The 16,695-nt window shown below is 40.4% G+C and overlaps 1 protein-coding gene across 1 annotated transcript; it reads left to right on the top strand.

Moving 5' to 3' along the window:
* Positions 1-6,978: 6,978 nt before the first annotated feature.
* On the top strand, positions 6,979-14,051 carry LOC145443336 (uncharacterized). Its single transcript, XM_080321319.1, has 6 exons — positions 6,979-7,169; positions 8,899-9,039; positions 9,790-9,929; positions 10,975-11,128; positions 11,198-11,293; positions 11,393-14,051. The coding sequence occupies exons 1-6, from the start codon at positions 7,058-7,060 to the stop codon at positions 11,500-11,502; spliced, it is 753 nt and encodes a 250-aa protein (XP_080177445.1). The 5' UTR covers positions 6,979-7,057; the 3' UTR covers positions 11,503-14,051.
* The last annotated feature ends 2,644 nt before the right edge of the window (positions 14,052-16,695 follow it).

The following is a 16,695-nucleotide window of genomic DNA, read 5'->3' as shown; positions in this document are numbered from 1 at the left end:
GATTTTCCAGTTTAGCAAGATACGTAATGGGCTTCTAGATTACGATATGATAGCTAATTGCTAGATTGCGAAACGGTAATAGTTTCGCACGTTATTGTGGGCCATATCTACTGTGATGAAATATTTGATGGCGACAATGCGGTGTAAACGGAACAAAGCAATCCGGTACCTAAATTATATTTAGTGATACTTTCGTGAAAATATATTTGTTACTCCATAGCTACTGTGCGCGAAGCGCAACAAAATTTCTGATCTTTACTTGACTTTTATGAATATTAAATGTTGGTACTCCGTGAAAACAGCCCCGAAATTCCTCTTGCTATCTTTCGTATTGGGGGATCGAACAACTTCTACTTGACAAACTGACAATAGCGAAAAGTAAGTAAGTAGATCACAAAATATTATGCAGTAGAAGTAGAAGTAGAGAAAATCATATCTACTTGAGTAGGTACCAGAAGTAGAGGAAAACTACTTGAGTATTTCCAAAAAGTAGAAGTACTTCGTTACTGACCGCCCTAAATAACACTGGTCGACATTTTTCAACTTTTTTTTGGCATTTTTAGAACGATTAATTGAGTTTACCTGGTTTGACGATGCTGATTCCGAATTTGCCGTTAGGATTCACTCATCACCTCACAATGTTTCGCAAAACTCGAATAAAATGTTTACACAAAAACGGCTGCATTAAGGGTGCTTATGCCCGTTTAGGTCCGTGTATGCTACGAAACTCATCCGACAGAGCTCTTAACTTACTTCATCGGATTTGTGGTTTTATTATTTGAAACTAGCCCTCCAAATAATCAGGATTCTTAGTATTTCCAAGAAAATTAGATGCAACTTCAATGAAAGAGAGACATGTATTTTTTTTTTAAATCCGCCTTCCTAATAAGAATAAATAGGGGCTTTTGGTGAGTGTTCTGATTTGAGATCAAACAGATACACCCTCTATTGTATCAACTCAAGTGAGGAAACCTTTCGTGAGTGTATTTAGAACGTGGTGCACTCTTTTTGATCGGAGCCTTCAAAATCTTTTTCGATCCAGTTTAATATATAATGATGGAAATACAACATTAGATCTGTCGATAAAAGCAGGCTCTGAGATATTTTAAAGCCTGGTGTACGATACTCCCTCATCGGCCACTTACGTTTACTTCAATGATTTATACTGTCCCATTCGCACATAAAATTAGAATACCTTGTAGTTCTAGACAGTTTACCAAGTAGCATATTTATGAATTCAAAATCAACGAAAACTTCACACGTTTGAGTAGTTTGAGTACTATATTCCAAATATTAAATCAAAAGTTTCATAGCTCCGTAACACCCCTCGATGCCAATTGTACCAGCCGCAGCAGGGGCGGGCAACTTCTCCAGTCGGCGGGCCGGATATGGGGAAATTAAGTACTTGGCGGGCCGGATTGCTGAAGCGATACATCATTCGCCCATTTATTCACATATACAAGGAATAAATCGCATTTAACGAATGTATTTTGACGACAGCAATGTCACTTCAAAGCCATTTCCAGAGGTGGTCAGTAACGACGTACTTCTACTTTGTCGAAGTACTCAAGTAGTTTTGCACTACATGTGGTACTTACTCAAGTATATCTAATTTTCGCTACTTCTACTTCGTAATCAATTTACTTACTTTTCGCTATTTTCATTTTGTCAAGTTGAAGTAGTATAATCCTCCAATTCGAAAGAGAGACTGAGGAATTTCGGTGCTGTTTTCATGGAGTACACCAACATTTAATTTTCATAAAAGTTAAGTAAAGCCCAGAATTGTCATCGCGCTTCACGCAAAGTACATATTATGAAGTGACAAGTATGTTTTCACGAAAGTATTGGTGAATAGGCTACAGCAGTGGTTCTCAACCGGTGTGCCGCGGCACACTAGTGTGCCATTTATGTATCGCAAGTGTGCGGCGAGCGATTTCTTCGAAATTTTGAAATTATGCGCAAAATAAGTCTATAATAGCAAACGATCAATAATCTAAATTGAGCTTGACATGAAGTTTGTACATTTCATCAATTAAAATTGATAATATGCCTGCAATCAATATCCCCCCTCGAAATCTCTTTACCGGGCAGATTGCGTGCCTCGAAGGCTGGATTCGGTTTTGCACAATACGTTGATTGATCGATCGCCCGCAGCGAAGAGCAGACATATAGCAGCGCCTGCATGACGATGCAGCTTTCTAATCCTCGTTGTCTCCCCAATCACCAGTGAGAAATGAACTCTTTCGGAATTGACGTTCGTGTTTAGAAATTCGAATTTCAAACATGGCAATGCACATTGTGATTGTTAGGTATCGTGCCGGCACTTCCATTAAAATGTAGGCTTGTATAGCACAACGTAATATTACTGTCGACGAATATGAGTAATGAGAATTAAGGTTGATCAAATTATATCAGTTAACAAACCTCTTCGCTTCGCCGCTAAGGTTATAATATCGGTTAGTTGGAAGTACAATGGAACTGCAAGTAGCTGCCAGTAGAACTATTGAGGTAGGCTATGGCTATCCTCACGCGTGCTACGCGTGATGCATTGTGTTCGCCTCCGTACTCGTAAGCGGCGATCGTGCTTGACCACTTCAACCCAATGCGGCAGTGGGCCGATGTATTGCTAAACAAATCTTAGAAATCGTATCTAAGGGCAGCCCTAAGTTACTGTGGAGTCGTATATAAAAATGAACCCCTTTACTTTCGTCTGAATACGCCCTGTTCTTGTAATCACAAAGGAACGAAATTCAAGCCGAAAGAAAACGACCACTTTCTATCACGGCTTAGTAAGCTATATAAGGGAGGCTTCGGGTACAAAAGTTTACTTTTAGAATTGTTAAAATGGAGAATGGAGAAGTTTAGGAAGTAGAAAAACATTTTGGATTGACTGCAGAGGTGGTCACTTAGTCGGCGTTACTACTGGTTGCTAATAAGTATTCTGGAAGTTTGCAGATGCCGTAATCCAAAAAAGTTCAGAACCACTGCGATGGTGTGCCGCAAACTATTTTGCATTTCCAAAGGGTGCCGCGAGGTCAGAAAGGTTGAGAACCACTGGGCTACATTTTAGGTAGCGGTGGCATGGCTCCCTTTACTCACACTGCATTGTCGCCCATATGAAATAGTTCATCACAGTAAATATGGCCCATCATAACTTTTGAAACTTGTAGTTTCACAATCCAACATTTACCAATCATATCGTAATCTAGCAGCCCAGCATGGCGTGTTCTAATCTGGAGAAGTGGTCTCTGACTTTTTGAGCGTGAGACCTGTTTTACCAGACCACCCATTTTCGACTTTTCAGAATTAGTGTTTGTATGTCTCTTTTATTTCGTAGTATCATTAGTTTCAGTTCTAATTAGTTTCAATTCCTTTGTCTGAATCTGCATAGGGAACTTACATGTTGAAGTTTAAAAGCAAGTGTAGTAATGCCTCCATTTTCCGAAAAATAAATTACACTGTGGTATGGCATTTTTACGATCCGCCATATTTTGGTTGACTTATACTAATCTCGCAAAGTCTTAACACCTTATCCGATACAGCTTCTTGGTGTTGCTCTTCGACTAAGCTATGGGCCGTATAATATGGGGGAGGGCGCCGCACCATGACGTTTTCTAAAACGGGTGTTCGGGTAAACAAAGATTAGCGTCCACAGCGATTTCCAGAGCGATACTATCATTTGCGTCCCATGATGCGGACGAATGAATGCTTATGCTCTCGGAAATTGATACCTCTTGTGATGCATCAATATGAATCAAGCTCTCTGCACCTTCCGCATAGCTCAATTTGTAGCTTTTGACAGCCCATGCGAACGTATTATGACGATGTTTTAAACTACTTACTTACTTGAGTAGATTTTAAGACGGAAAATTCTACTTATACTTCAAGAAGTTTTAGGTTGCTTCTTAAAAAGTACTTCTACTCATACTTGAGTAGATTTTTGCGTCGCTACTTCTACTTCTACATGAGTAGCCTTTAAGAACAGCATTGTAGTACAGGCGCCGCCACGTCTGCTTCTCTCTGATCAATTAACACACGGTGCAATCCTTAATTAGGATTTCAAGGCGTTCGAAAAGCCCGGTACCCCAAATTTACCAAGATATCAATTCATTAGGGTTGAGTACTTCGTAAATGCCGATAATGCAAGTCTTTTCGCTTCGATGAACTTACGCGTAAGCGCCACTCTCGCACACACGTATATAATAACATACAGTCTTTAACATTTGATGTTTAAGCAAGTAGTGGGGAATCTCGCCAGACTGGGGCCACGGGCCACATGTAAGACGGGAAACTGTCCACGGGCCGGACAAAATCCCGTCGAGGGCTGTATCCGGCCCACGGGCCGTATGTTTCGCGCCCCTGAGCTACAGGGATAGAAGCACATTGATTTGTATTGTTTGAAAAAACTGCTTTTAGGTTTGATACATAAATAATGAGGCGCAATTCACAGTTTTCAAAGTCTCCATGAAACCTTGAACATCGACACAATAGACTAAAAAGGGTTCAGAGGCAAAGAAGCGTGTGTATTCACTATCACGACGCATATACCAAGCAAAAGTGGTATCAGTGCCAAGTATATGTTTGGTGTTTTAACTGAAACCTACAATAAGAGTAGACTCATTTGGAAAGTTCAAATTTATGACAAAGTCATTTAGTTCAGCTTGATTCAACTTTATATAGCTGCTGATAACCACCAGGCTCGTGCTGAGAACATTTTTCAGATAAAGACTCTTCGCCTAGGGAATCTTCTTCAACTGTTGGTAAAACTTTTGAAGGCAATGGAATTGTGACATCTGGCCCATGAGGAATTGGTCGTATTGCGCAAGCCAAATTGAATATGGAATTTTATGCTGATTTTTGGCATTGAATAAAAAAAACATGAGCATAAACCTAGCAATCTTTTCCATGTCCATGTGGCTGTCTCCAAACCATTGGCACATCAAATGCTATAGGTTTTTGTTTTCAAATGCTTCACAGCCTCAATGTCGCTTTATTTTTCCTTCAGTGTGCTGTGCATATCTCTTCTTTACATCGCCTAGGTCCAGGTGGGTGTCTGATTTCAAAGACTACTCCAAGTCGTTTCGACGCCTTCCTATATTTTCATTGTATCGCAGTCTTGTGATGTTATGAAAAAAAAAAATTAATAAATTGATACTGATATGAAAAACTAGGCTTAGAATACTTACTTTTTTACATACTTATAAAAAGTAACTTTTACTTCTAATTGGGTAGAAATTGATGCCGGTACTTCTACTTCTACTTGAGTACCTATGGTAAATAATTTGGCCACATCTGATGACGTCACAATGGTTATAGCTATGACCCAACAGCAAAAAATACGTCATAGAACAGGCTGTTTTTAGCACTGAAAAGCAAAATTTTTAATCACAGATTATAAAAAATCTTGACGTGATGGAAAATATCGTCTTCATATTCGTAATCAGCGTGCGAAAATTGACTTCAAAGTCATCATTTTGGCCAGAAAGCAAAAATCATGTCGACCAGTGTAATTGAGTCGGAAGTAGCCCGCGGTACTTTGCCAAAGTGTAATGCGCTCCGCATTTGACATAGTTCGGGCATATATTGCTCAGTCAACAAATGGTTGTGCGTTAAAATACACCATTTTAATCATCGGGCAACTTTTTCAGCTCAAATATCGACCAACGGGTTCCACGAGACGAAAAAGGTTGGAAACCACGGTTGTAATTACGGTTGCATTAAAAACAAAAATCAATTAAAATCAAACATGTTTAAAACCAGGCCCTAATTTAAAACATATTTTCTATTGTTTTTTTGAAAGCCATAACGTCACGAATATTCAATTGTGACGTCATAATGAATTGAAATTTAAAATTTAAAATATAGGGTAAAAATAGGTCTTTTGACGAAATATCTGTACTATAACTGTTGAACCAACTATTCTGTGGGTTCCAATTCTTCCATATCGTTATACGTCAGCTAAATCGGGCGGTAATTGTCCGTAGGCACATACAACATGTTTTTTGGAGAGTATTTACAAAATTATGGCGTAATTTTACATCTTTAAAAAGCACAATTATATTTCAAAAAAAGGCCTCTATTCAGAACATGTTTTAAACAAAATGTTTTAAAACACCATTTGTTTTAAATGCAACCCTAGCTCTAATCAATTCGTCGATCTATTAGTGACATAGCATTGGAGACTGTAAAATCAAGCTGCGCAATTGTTGAATGAGTGGTTTCTCGCACAAGTCACGCGGAACAATATCTATAAATTTTCACAGTTGAGATATTGAGTCGGGTGTCATTTGTTTAATCGATGGCGTTTCACTTTATGCAATGCTAAGTAAATAAATGTATATTACTCATACAACAAATTCATGCAGTTGTACTTTATTTAAGCCGACTGTAAGACTAATTTCAACTTGGATTTTAGCCAGAGAAGTGTCTTATACTGCATTTCAGTGTCCTGTGCTGCCTTGCTCTAGGCGGGGTTACTCAGAATTACTTACAAGCCGAAACACTGAGTAACGATAAATTTTGCTGATGATCACGATCATAATATGTAATTGAATAACGAAGATAGCAAATATATTCAAGCCAGTCGTAGCCGAAGGTCTTGTATCTTATTGCCATTAGCATGTAGATCACCAACCTACGTATAGATGCGGAACACGCGATTAGAGCGGTTGGGCAACGAGATAGAGCTATCAATTACTGGTAGCTTCGTACCATGATATGGTAGTTTTATAGCTTGCGACCCGAGTGATATCGTCTTGAACGGAAGCAACCGTCAGAATGATCAGAAACTACAGCACTCCAATTGGCACGCCGTACAGTCACGTGTTACACATCTATCCATACTTAAGTTATCTATCTATAGTCAACACGCATCACAAACTTTAACTCAACAGCAACAGATATCAAGCACTGCGATAGTATTTCCGGATGTGTTCGGTGTACAGGATATAGGATGTAGCGTAGCTACTTCGACGGATACCACAATCAATACCATACGACTTCAGTTTCCCCTTTATATGAAACCGATTTCCTAAAACTGACTGACTGTCGCTCGAAGATGGTGGTACCGCACAGAAGCAAAATTAGGATTATGAGCAAGCCAACTCTTATTATTGCCATTACCACATGTTCCATGGTATTGGTGTCGGGTGAGCAGCAAAGAGTGCCGGGTGAGTGAGCAATGAGCACTAGAGCCATTAAACAATGCGTGAAATCATGGAGACTTATACACTGGTGTAGACTGTAGTGTAGACAGAGGCAAATCGCACGGCTCAATGCAGTTGGTTAGCAACATTTTCTCAAATATTGTCCACATGCGCATAATTTCTTCGCGACGCGATCGCAGTTTCAGAAGCGGACTTGGTAAGCTAGATAGTCGAATTCGAATTCTAGTTATCTAATTAGACTAATTAAGGCGAAATGCTGGTAATACAATTATAATCTTATTTGTGAAATGTTTCTGTGCTGTCATTTTGATTCTGGTCTATTTCTTGTTTTACTGAAAATGCTGCCGGCGATATGCATACATCGACTCCAGTCACATTTGGTGTGCTGACACATGGGATTCTCTTTCTTATCAGAATGAAATGTCATTTGATATTTACTGAACTTGACTTTTTCTCGTATTTCTTTCTAATTCGGAACTGAATACGATTTGTTTAGGAATTCGAACTCTAATCCAATTTGAAAAAGGTGAATATTTTCTATACTTGTGAAACTTTGTCCAAGCGGATGACATTATCCTCAATGCCCTTCAGCTTATGCCTTCAGTCTTCTTAACGCCATGATTCCATCACAATTACCTATAGAGACTGGGCTTGGGCTGGTTTTGAGGGGTTACGGAGGCATGACTAGAATAATATTTATATTAGGGCTGTCCAAAATTGGAAAAATCTTAAAAATACCCCGTGATTATGTCTCATTCCATAGATTATTGATGAAAAACAACAATGAGCCTGAAAGAAGCTCACGGGAAAGCCGTTCAGATTTCGGGCAAAGCGTTTGAAAGTAGCTGCCCAAGAATGGACAACCCTAATTTATATGTACAGTGATATCTATTCGTCTTCATTGACGTAGTATATCTGACGATTGACATCGGTCGCATCGAATTAGGCGGTCTGGAAGTCAGCTAAAATATTGCGACTATTACCTTTGATCATATGAATGGAAATGTTGAAGACCAAGTACAGTGCCGTGCTATTTGCATGTGTCTACTTCAGTGGTTCTCAACTGCCGGTCCGTGACAAGTTTCCTGCCGGCCCACCAGATATATTATAATTTCGTGTCCTAATTAGAAAATGCAAGAAGTTGGGTGCTCGTCCAATGTCCATTGGTTAAAAAAATAAATATCAAAATTTTAATTTATTCAGAAGTGTGGAACGTATTTTGGGCATGGCTTTGCAACAGAAAGTTCATGTCATCCTTTAAGCGTTCGTCATAATGGTAGAAGTGTTATAAGAAACTGTCAAAATGCAGCCTACACCTCGTTTCGGACAAGTTATAGATGAAAGCTACGGAGTCTTTTGAACAAACTTCAATTCAGCAGCTCTTGGCGGTGTAATAGAGCCAATAGTAAATTCACATTTGTTTCAATGGTCACCGAGCAATCACAATCAAGTTAATGGTCTTTAGCAGGACTTTGCCTTGCAGAAGTTTCAATATAACCACGTATAAATATTTAGCATCAAAAAAGCATTATTCAATGGAGTTTCCAATATTAAATTCAAGCTGTCGTAATTAAATTTAAGGTGAATTTTAGTTTTTGAAGGTTCAATGGTCCGTGAGATTTCGTTTGAAGTTTTACCGGTCCGCGAAGTCAAAAAGGTTGAGAAGCACTGGTTTATACTTCACTATGTTGAAATTAGGAGCGTATCATGGTGTAGCATCTCTTTAACGTAGGCACCAGAGAATGGAGTTCATGGAGCTCTTGTAGCGCAACATGCGGAAAAGGCGTTAGGACAAGACACAGACAAAATTGTCACTCGGGACAATGCAATGATGAGATTGATTCAAGGCATTGTTTCGTCGTATTCTGCCCAAGTAAGTTTGCTGCTGGGGGTATTGATTGTGCAATATAAGCATTGTAGCTATTGTCATTCCAGCCATGGTCCAGAAAGTTCTCTAACTGATTTGGATACAAACAATTGGCCCCTATTGCAAGTGGTTTCGATATTATTAGGAATTATCTTCATTCATTACGATAAAATAGGATGGAACACGCGACCGCGTAAACCAACTCGGAATTGAATTGATTTGATAAAATCCACGAACTGCTAAGTCATGTTGCCAAAGTGTGTGTTAAGAACCAATTTTTTATGAAATATTTCTGGCAACACAGTTCTTTCGTCTTGTCTCAGAAAGTAATACCTTGCTATGGTGGTAAAATTCGTGGATCATAATGGTCAAGGGTCTGTGATGTGTTTCGATGTGACTTTGTTGACTTGAGTTTTGTTGTGGTGATATGTGGGGTGTGTTGTGGTGATACGTTGTGTCGTGGTGTGCAGCATGAATTGATACGATTTTGGCTTTTTAATTGGAAACTTACGTGGCTTCGGTGTGACGCTAGTTTTTCATGAACGCTGCTGGAGCAAGCCCGGCAAAGCATTTCCAGGCGAAAACACGGATAAAATCTTTATCTTCGATTTAGATTCGTGATTTTCATTGCCCCGTATCTATTAGCCATATATTGTTCTTAACAGATGCAATAGAACAGAATTATAAGTGAAGCTATGCCTAAGATGCATTATTGTACGAGTCGCTTCTGCACGAATGAAATGTTGCTATTCGCAGGTTATCTCGGCTGGCCCCGCATTCACTTCAGTGGTGAACTCATGATCGACTCAAGTACAGTGAATAACGACAGGTGCGCGCATCACAAGGATTTCTATCCGTCGCAACATTCAAAACGGAGCGCAACTGTCCAAAAGACGGTGAGACAGTCGATTGCCCCAGTAATGCGAGCGGACCTATTTGTTAGGGCTAGAAACCGGTCTGCGCATCCAACTTCGAGCCCGCGTCAAAGCCGGTCAAAACATAGTCCGATTTTCAAACAAGGAATAAATGATCATTGTAAATGTAAGTTCTGACACACAACATCATGGCTTTGAAATGAGCTATCAAGCTTATTCGGCAGTACTGACCCAATTGGAGGCGTCCAGTATTTGATACTCTAAGCTCCAGCCGAAGTTGTACGAATAGAAAATTTTACGTTTTTCCGAACTAGCTTAGAATTAAAAATTATAGCTACACAATATTTTTTTCTAAATAAATTAGAAATAGAATTATTAATTTTTGGAAATTGAATTTAATTCCGAATTAGAAAGCACTAAATCAACAATCAAGCCCACTTCATATCAAATCAGAGTTCATTCTCGCAAGCAAGAGAATGGCAAATGTCAGCAAACTTGGCTCATTTCGCACTGTTCTAGTGGTTCTCAAACTGGGGGGGGGGGGGGCTCGCCTCCCTGGCAGGTCATGCAAGCATCTGAAAGGGGACGCTCAGCCGCGGTCTACTGAACATTTTTTCGCGCTCCGCGTAGTTTACCTCCAATTCATAGTTATTGGTCTGTGTATTACACATTTGAGAATTCTCTCATCAACAGTTATAAGGATAGCCTTACATGCCATCAAATCATCCGTTGAGATTGCTATCATTCTGGTTAGATTTTGTGATATGACGGTAAAGGTGGCGCGAAATTTTTCACTATCATAAAGGGGGGCATGTCTACAAAAGTTTGAGAACCACTTTACTATACAGTTCTACTGAAGCATTTTTAGGCAACCATAAATTAGATTGAAATTATAATTAGAGCAATGGAACATTTTAGAAGTTAGATTGGACTTAGATTACCATCGTAATTAGGCTAGAATTATCCTATTGTGTAATTTTGGCCCGAGCACAACAAATCTGGCATGCATTTCATCACTCGACCAGGAAGACACTTACACTGAACAAATTGTGACGTTGATATTCAGAGTGGGCGCCATTCGATTTACAAGCGACGAACCAGCAACTGGAATCCGGGCGGAACAAATCATGTCCACTTCGTAGACATCAAGGTTACGTCTGTCTGTTTAGGTCCAAAGCAGTGTCGAATCGACGATCCAATCGTGGGTTTGCCAGTACGAGGTATGAAACATTCCCAATCAGATTACAGATACGTTGTCGCAAGCCTCGAAGTTTTAAATTCGATTTCAGACCTTACTCAGGGTGTTATAGTTGACCTGGGTGTGGATTGGCAAAGGTCGTCGGAGTTATACGGATTCGAAGTAAGCATCCCGGGCATTTTTAAAGGTATTTTCAAGCCCGTGTCATATCAGGACATCAGGGCTCGATTCAATGTCTCAACTTATTTGACAAGTACGGAATACGGAAAAGCACTTTTCTTTCTAGCAAGCTGCAGAACGTCACCTGGTTCGACAGCTATTATGAATCACTATTTGGAGGCAACGAATTGTCCATTACTTTATCGACGGATATGTTTGACGCACTCTCGTCGTTAGCTCGGGTAACTGGAACAATAGGTGCGTATGATTTGTGAAATTGTATGGAAATTTTACTGTACAACGATAAGCGTGTACTGGTCTGACATTCCGTCGCATAATAGTTGAAACCAATGGTGCGATAATATATACCAGGGGTCGGCAACCCCCGGCACGCAAGATGATTTTTCGTGGCAAGCCAAATGATGTGACGAACACGACATATCATAACCGTGTTTGATGCAAAATATATCACATAAGTTTTCAAAAAGGAAGAAACTAAAATTATTTGATAAATCAACAGAAAACGGGGGCAGATTTTAGTTATATTAAACCTTTTTTTTCGCGTTTCGCGCGATTTACCGTGGCCTGATTTCTTTATTCTGAGAAACATACAAAAATATATATACGGCAACCTAATATCGTATGAAACTTTTGGATGCTTTAGTCTAGGAGAGTGCAATGTGCAGCCAGTGGGACCGCGAATATTTTATACGAGCCGGCATTTAGGCGCTGGACATTTTCACGCTATGGGAAACACACGTTCCCGGCAACATGCGACTCCGTGCGCTGTGTATGTTGCCAAAATGATTGTCGGCGACAAAACATTAAAATATAATAACCCCCGCATAGTGGCCAAAACGCTCGGCATTGATATGTCCAGGTCCAATGTCCAGGTGTCGATATGACAGGCGCGACTACTCCAGCGCCCGCAACTTGAGCTGCACTTCTCAAATGAGACCAATAGTGGAAAATAATGAGTCTTGCGTCGAAATGCGAACTTGGAATTGTGTTCGTCTTACGAATGGATATATTGTTTCAGTTTCGTAGGATACGTGTAAGCGATTCCAATATATCAGGAACAAAAACAGCCTTTAGCGCTATACCGGACCTTTGCAGCCATATCTAGTGTCAGACCAACTTAATTCTGACACCAAACCGACTTGCATGATACAGGGGTTGGCACATTTTTCATCGTCAGGCCATATCATCGCAACATCTTTGATGGGCCTGCCACTTATTGTCTATGATACCGAACACCGTAGACTTGGAAACGACCAAGGCAACCACACTGAAGATAGATCATTAGGTGACCAAATTTACATGCTGTACATATTGCGTACATTATAGTCGATATGTCTAGGGCGGTAGCGACCAAAGCTTATACCCGTCCAGGGATGAGCGGATATTGGTTTCTGAGAATCCGAATCCCTCCGACAACTTGGGTCTCTGACGAACAATCCGTCCGAATCCGAAAAATCTCATCCAAAAATCCATGAGAATCCTAAAATTATCGTCCAGAATCCTACAAATCCGAAATGAAATACTTTTCCCAAAGAATTCTAATTCTGAAGCTGAGCCAAGATGCATTTAGTTCTAGAGCAACCGGTGGGGAATTCAATAGTTTCTGGTAGGGAATGGACGCATTTGTTAAACATTGTATACATATTTACGGAGACACATGCGCGACTACCGTTACCAGTTAACTGCTCTGGAAAGTATGTATCGAAAATTATATTGAGTGTTGTTCAGAAAAACTAATTTTTCAACTCCTGATAATCAATGATGGCGTCACAAATGCATCCAGCACGACCAGTATGACGTCAATAACTCTTGCAACAGTTTGAGGGTTACCGGTATCGCTTCACAATTCGTTTCATGTTGCAATTATGGGCGATTGTCTTGCGTACTGGCGTGACTTGTGTATTCAGTCAAGCAAATAGCTGCTCCGCAATGACAAAGGTTGAAAGAAAATACGACGATAGTTTTGGGTGGTGGGGAATGAAGATTCGGAATGAGTCTTAAGTGGGGAATTACGACAAAAAGGTTGGGAACCATTGATCTAGAGCAGTGGTTCTCAACCTTTTTGTCTCCGCGGACCCCCTTGGGACTTTCATGGACCTCCGCGGACCCCCAAGTTTCAGATCAAAGTATCTCGATTATCGACTAACCGTTATCTGTCTTGTGCAAATATCGACCTCATGCTAGCGATAACACAATCAGAATGCTAAGAAGCCCAGCGGATAATTTGACGGGATGGAGGGTTATGGCTGTCGAAGAGAGAATTGTCAAATATGAAATGAAAAGTTACACACAGAGCAATAAGTTATAATGATAAGTAAATCGCGCGAAGCGCGAAAAATTTTTTTTCGTCGACTGTGGTTTTGCGCCCTCCTTCATATGTTTTCACCTCATCCCAGTTTGAGAACCACTGTCACAAAAGAATGTGAATGGTTGCAAATATTTCGAAGTCACCCTGCTGGACCTTACTACTCCAACTTCCTATTTTTGCACAAACCCCCACAAAACATCTCTAAGCAGCAATATGTTTGTATTAGTAGGCTATTGGAAGTAAATTGAGTTTGCAATATATGTTATTTGATCTCAGACGGCCAATCTGGTTATGTGAGTCATGAAGTTTTAAAAGTAATAAAGTTAAACTGCCTCGTGTTTTCCCAAATCCCAAAAAATGTTTCCACCATTTTGAAAATTTCGCGGTCTCGCGGACCCCCTGAAAATGCTTCGCGGACCCCCAGGGGTCCGCGGACCCCCGGTTGAGAACCACTGATCTAGAGGAGTGGTTTTCAACCGCCGGTCCGCGACAACATTCCTGCCGGTCCGCCAGGTATATTACAATTTTATACCTTAATTTCAAGATGCAAAGTTGAAGGCGACAATTACAGAACAGATACGAGCTGACTCATCGCTAAACAGTGCAGTTTGCGCGATCATTTGTTTTCGATTCATTTATTTCGTGCAGAAGCGTAACTGGGGCTCACCAAACCATCCAATAGGAGAGGGATCGAGCTTGAAAAAGGACCAAAATTATTTTGCAAATGAACATAAATCATAGCGTATTTTTTTGAAAGTATTTCCTACTTGTTTCAATTTTTTTCGCGCTCTGCGCAATTTAGTGTCACTAAATGTCTTGCTTATTAGGTGCCCTTCTCCAAGAAATACGCATGATTTATAGAAATACGTAGAGATGGTGTGAACCTCTGAAAGGTTCGGGTTCGTGTGAACGCGAACCTTTTTGAAAGGTTCTGTGTGAACACGAACGTGAACCTCGTGACGTCATATTGCTAATTCCAACCCTATCTTTCAATGAAGTGATAGACTATATTAATGTACACGATACCTAGCGAAGACTCGGGCCACATAATGTCACATTGCTGAAGTACATATTGGCGTTTTAAACGTCGCTAAATGTATCAACCGCGGTTATGAAGGCATATAATAATCTCATAAAATCAATACATTCCGTCGCTTTGCCAACAATTTCAACGAGGACTTACCAGGGAATATAAGCTTACGCCTTAACGGTCTTTGACAGACCGGACAATGTGTTCGGAGTCTGAGTATTGCTACATTGATATTGAGCAGAGTGTAAAACGGGTTTCTATACTCGCTACCGATACCATAAACAACAAGTTATATAGCAGTAGCCAGCACCTTAATCGCATGGATTTGGTTTTAATGGTACAGTAAGGATATGAAGTCAAGATTTACCCCGTACGCCCGCTCGATTGTTCACATCAGAAAACGATATCAATGTCATTGATTGGTTGAATCAGCATCATTCGCTGACTACGTATATCGCTCGTGATGTGGTGTGATTGCGGGTCAAGCTCATAGCAGAGAGTCACTAAATATTCACAAACGGAAAGCTGGATATTTCGAGAAGTTTTTTGCAACAAAAAAGCAAGTAAAACTTTTAATGTTGTCAATGTGCATGCTCGTTTAGTGTTGATTTTTTATGCTGCCAGCGCCATGCATAGAGTGACCCGCAGTTGAAATGCAATATATTTTAACCAAAGATCTTATAGTGAAGTCCAAATTACAATTTACCAAAAAGGTTCACAGTGCAGAACCTACCAAGGTTCTGTTGTGAAAGCGAACCTCTAAATTTTCGAGGTTCACACACAGAACGCGAACGTGAACCTCGCGTTCACACCATCCTTAAAAAATAGGCATTTCGGCGTCAGCCATTACCGCGCCACAACATACCAACACATAATGAAGTTTAGGCTAACATGGGTCTCAGAAAGGTGGGTCAGAAATTCGGCAGCGAGAAAACCGATTCTGTCATGAATGATCGAAAATTTTCGCTATTGGCGCGATTAAGCTACATAAACTATCTGCTTACACTGAGTAGAATGAATGTGCTCACAAGCACAGGTGAAAACAACCACCCAACTGTGGAGTCTGGGGGTGAAGCACCCAGAAGTTTGGCTTATCGCCCTGTGGACGCCCAAGACCAACGTTTTTGGGGTGGACTGACTAAGTGCTTTTTCGACCCGGATTTGCGGAAGCCCAGTATAGCTGCTGTAAAGTGTCTTCGTGCGGCGCATTGTATTCGTAGTTGCCAGAGTAGCCTGCATCTGGTGGTAGTAGGCAATGAGCAAGGTAGCATGACAAGGTGCTTGGTTCGACACCGAAACGCTACTTCTCTCGATATTGTCAAAGAGAAGAATACTATTCGAGTTGGCGTGGTCGGTTTAACCTACGGCCTTCGGCGCGAAAAACTGTAAACGAATTTCGGCGGTAGCACGTATTTCTGGACAAGGCAGTTTTACCTCGACACAACAGACGCACTACCATAAACTCACATGGATTCCATCATGAAGATAATTTATTACAATAAAAACCCTATAAATATCACTCTCCAGCACCATATAATCGCATGAAACGGTTGCATACTTTACATTTTGGCTTCCTTTCAATTTTTGAAAGTCCACCGGTCCGCCAGACCTTTTTTGAAATTTTACCGGTCCGCGAGGTGAAAAAGGTTGAGAACCACTGGTTTAGTGTATGTCTTCAAATTTCGTTCGAAGGTACATGCCAGTGACCAGAGATTTCCCTGCCGGAAAACAAGCTCTCATAAAGAATTGGATGCAACGCGGCATGCCAAAAGTCCAAACACGCGAAAATAGTGAGTTCAAAATATTTGTGGGCGCTTACCAGAGATGGGCATGGATTATGATTATGATTTGAAAAAACAGGATTTGTGAAATTTTGTCAGATTTGGATTGGATTAGGATTAGCGTTTTTTTTCTGAACGGATTATGATTTGGATTGGATTTACCGATTTTCTGGGAGATTGATACGTCGTGTGGCGAATGGCGACAAACTTTATTCGGATCAGTTATTAATGTGCTTATGGTACACTACGCCATGGTATACTCGGTGCCAATGAACATGAAAGGTGCAGCC

The sequence above is a fragment of the Botryllus schlosseri genome, chromosome 7 (genome assembly GCF_051294905.1).
Source record: "Botryllus schlosseri isolate E-star chromosome 7, Bs_hap1, whole genome shotgun sequence".
Lineage (NCBI taxonomy): Eukaryota > Metazoa > Chordata > Ascidiacea > Stolidobranchia > Styelidae > Botryllus > Botryllus schlosseri.
Note: the sequence above shows the minus strand (reverse complement) of the source record. Positions and strands in the feature narration are given on the sequence as shown.

What these genes read in the sequence shown, in the direction of transcription:
- LOC145443336 (XM_080321319.1), top strand. Translation starts at nt 7,058, where the DNA reads ATGGTGGTACCGCACAGAAGCAAAATTAGGATTATGAGCAAGCCAACT. An exon ending in TTTCGTCGTATTCTGCCCAA is followed by an intron (nt 9,040 to 9,789) that starts GTAAGTTTGCTG and finishes TGCTATTCGCAG; the next exon opens with GTTATCTCGGCTGGCCCCGC. An exon ending in CATCCCGGGCATTTTTAAAG is followed by an intron (nt 11,294 to 11,392) that starts GTATTTTCAAGC and finishes TTTTCTTTCTAG; the next exon opens with CAAGCTGCAGAACGTCACCT.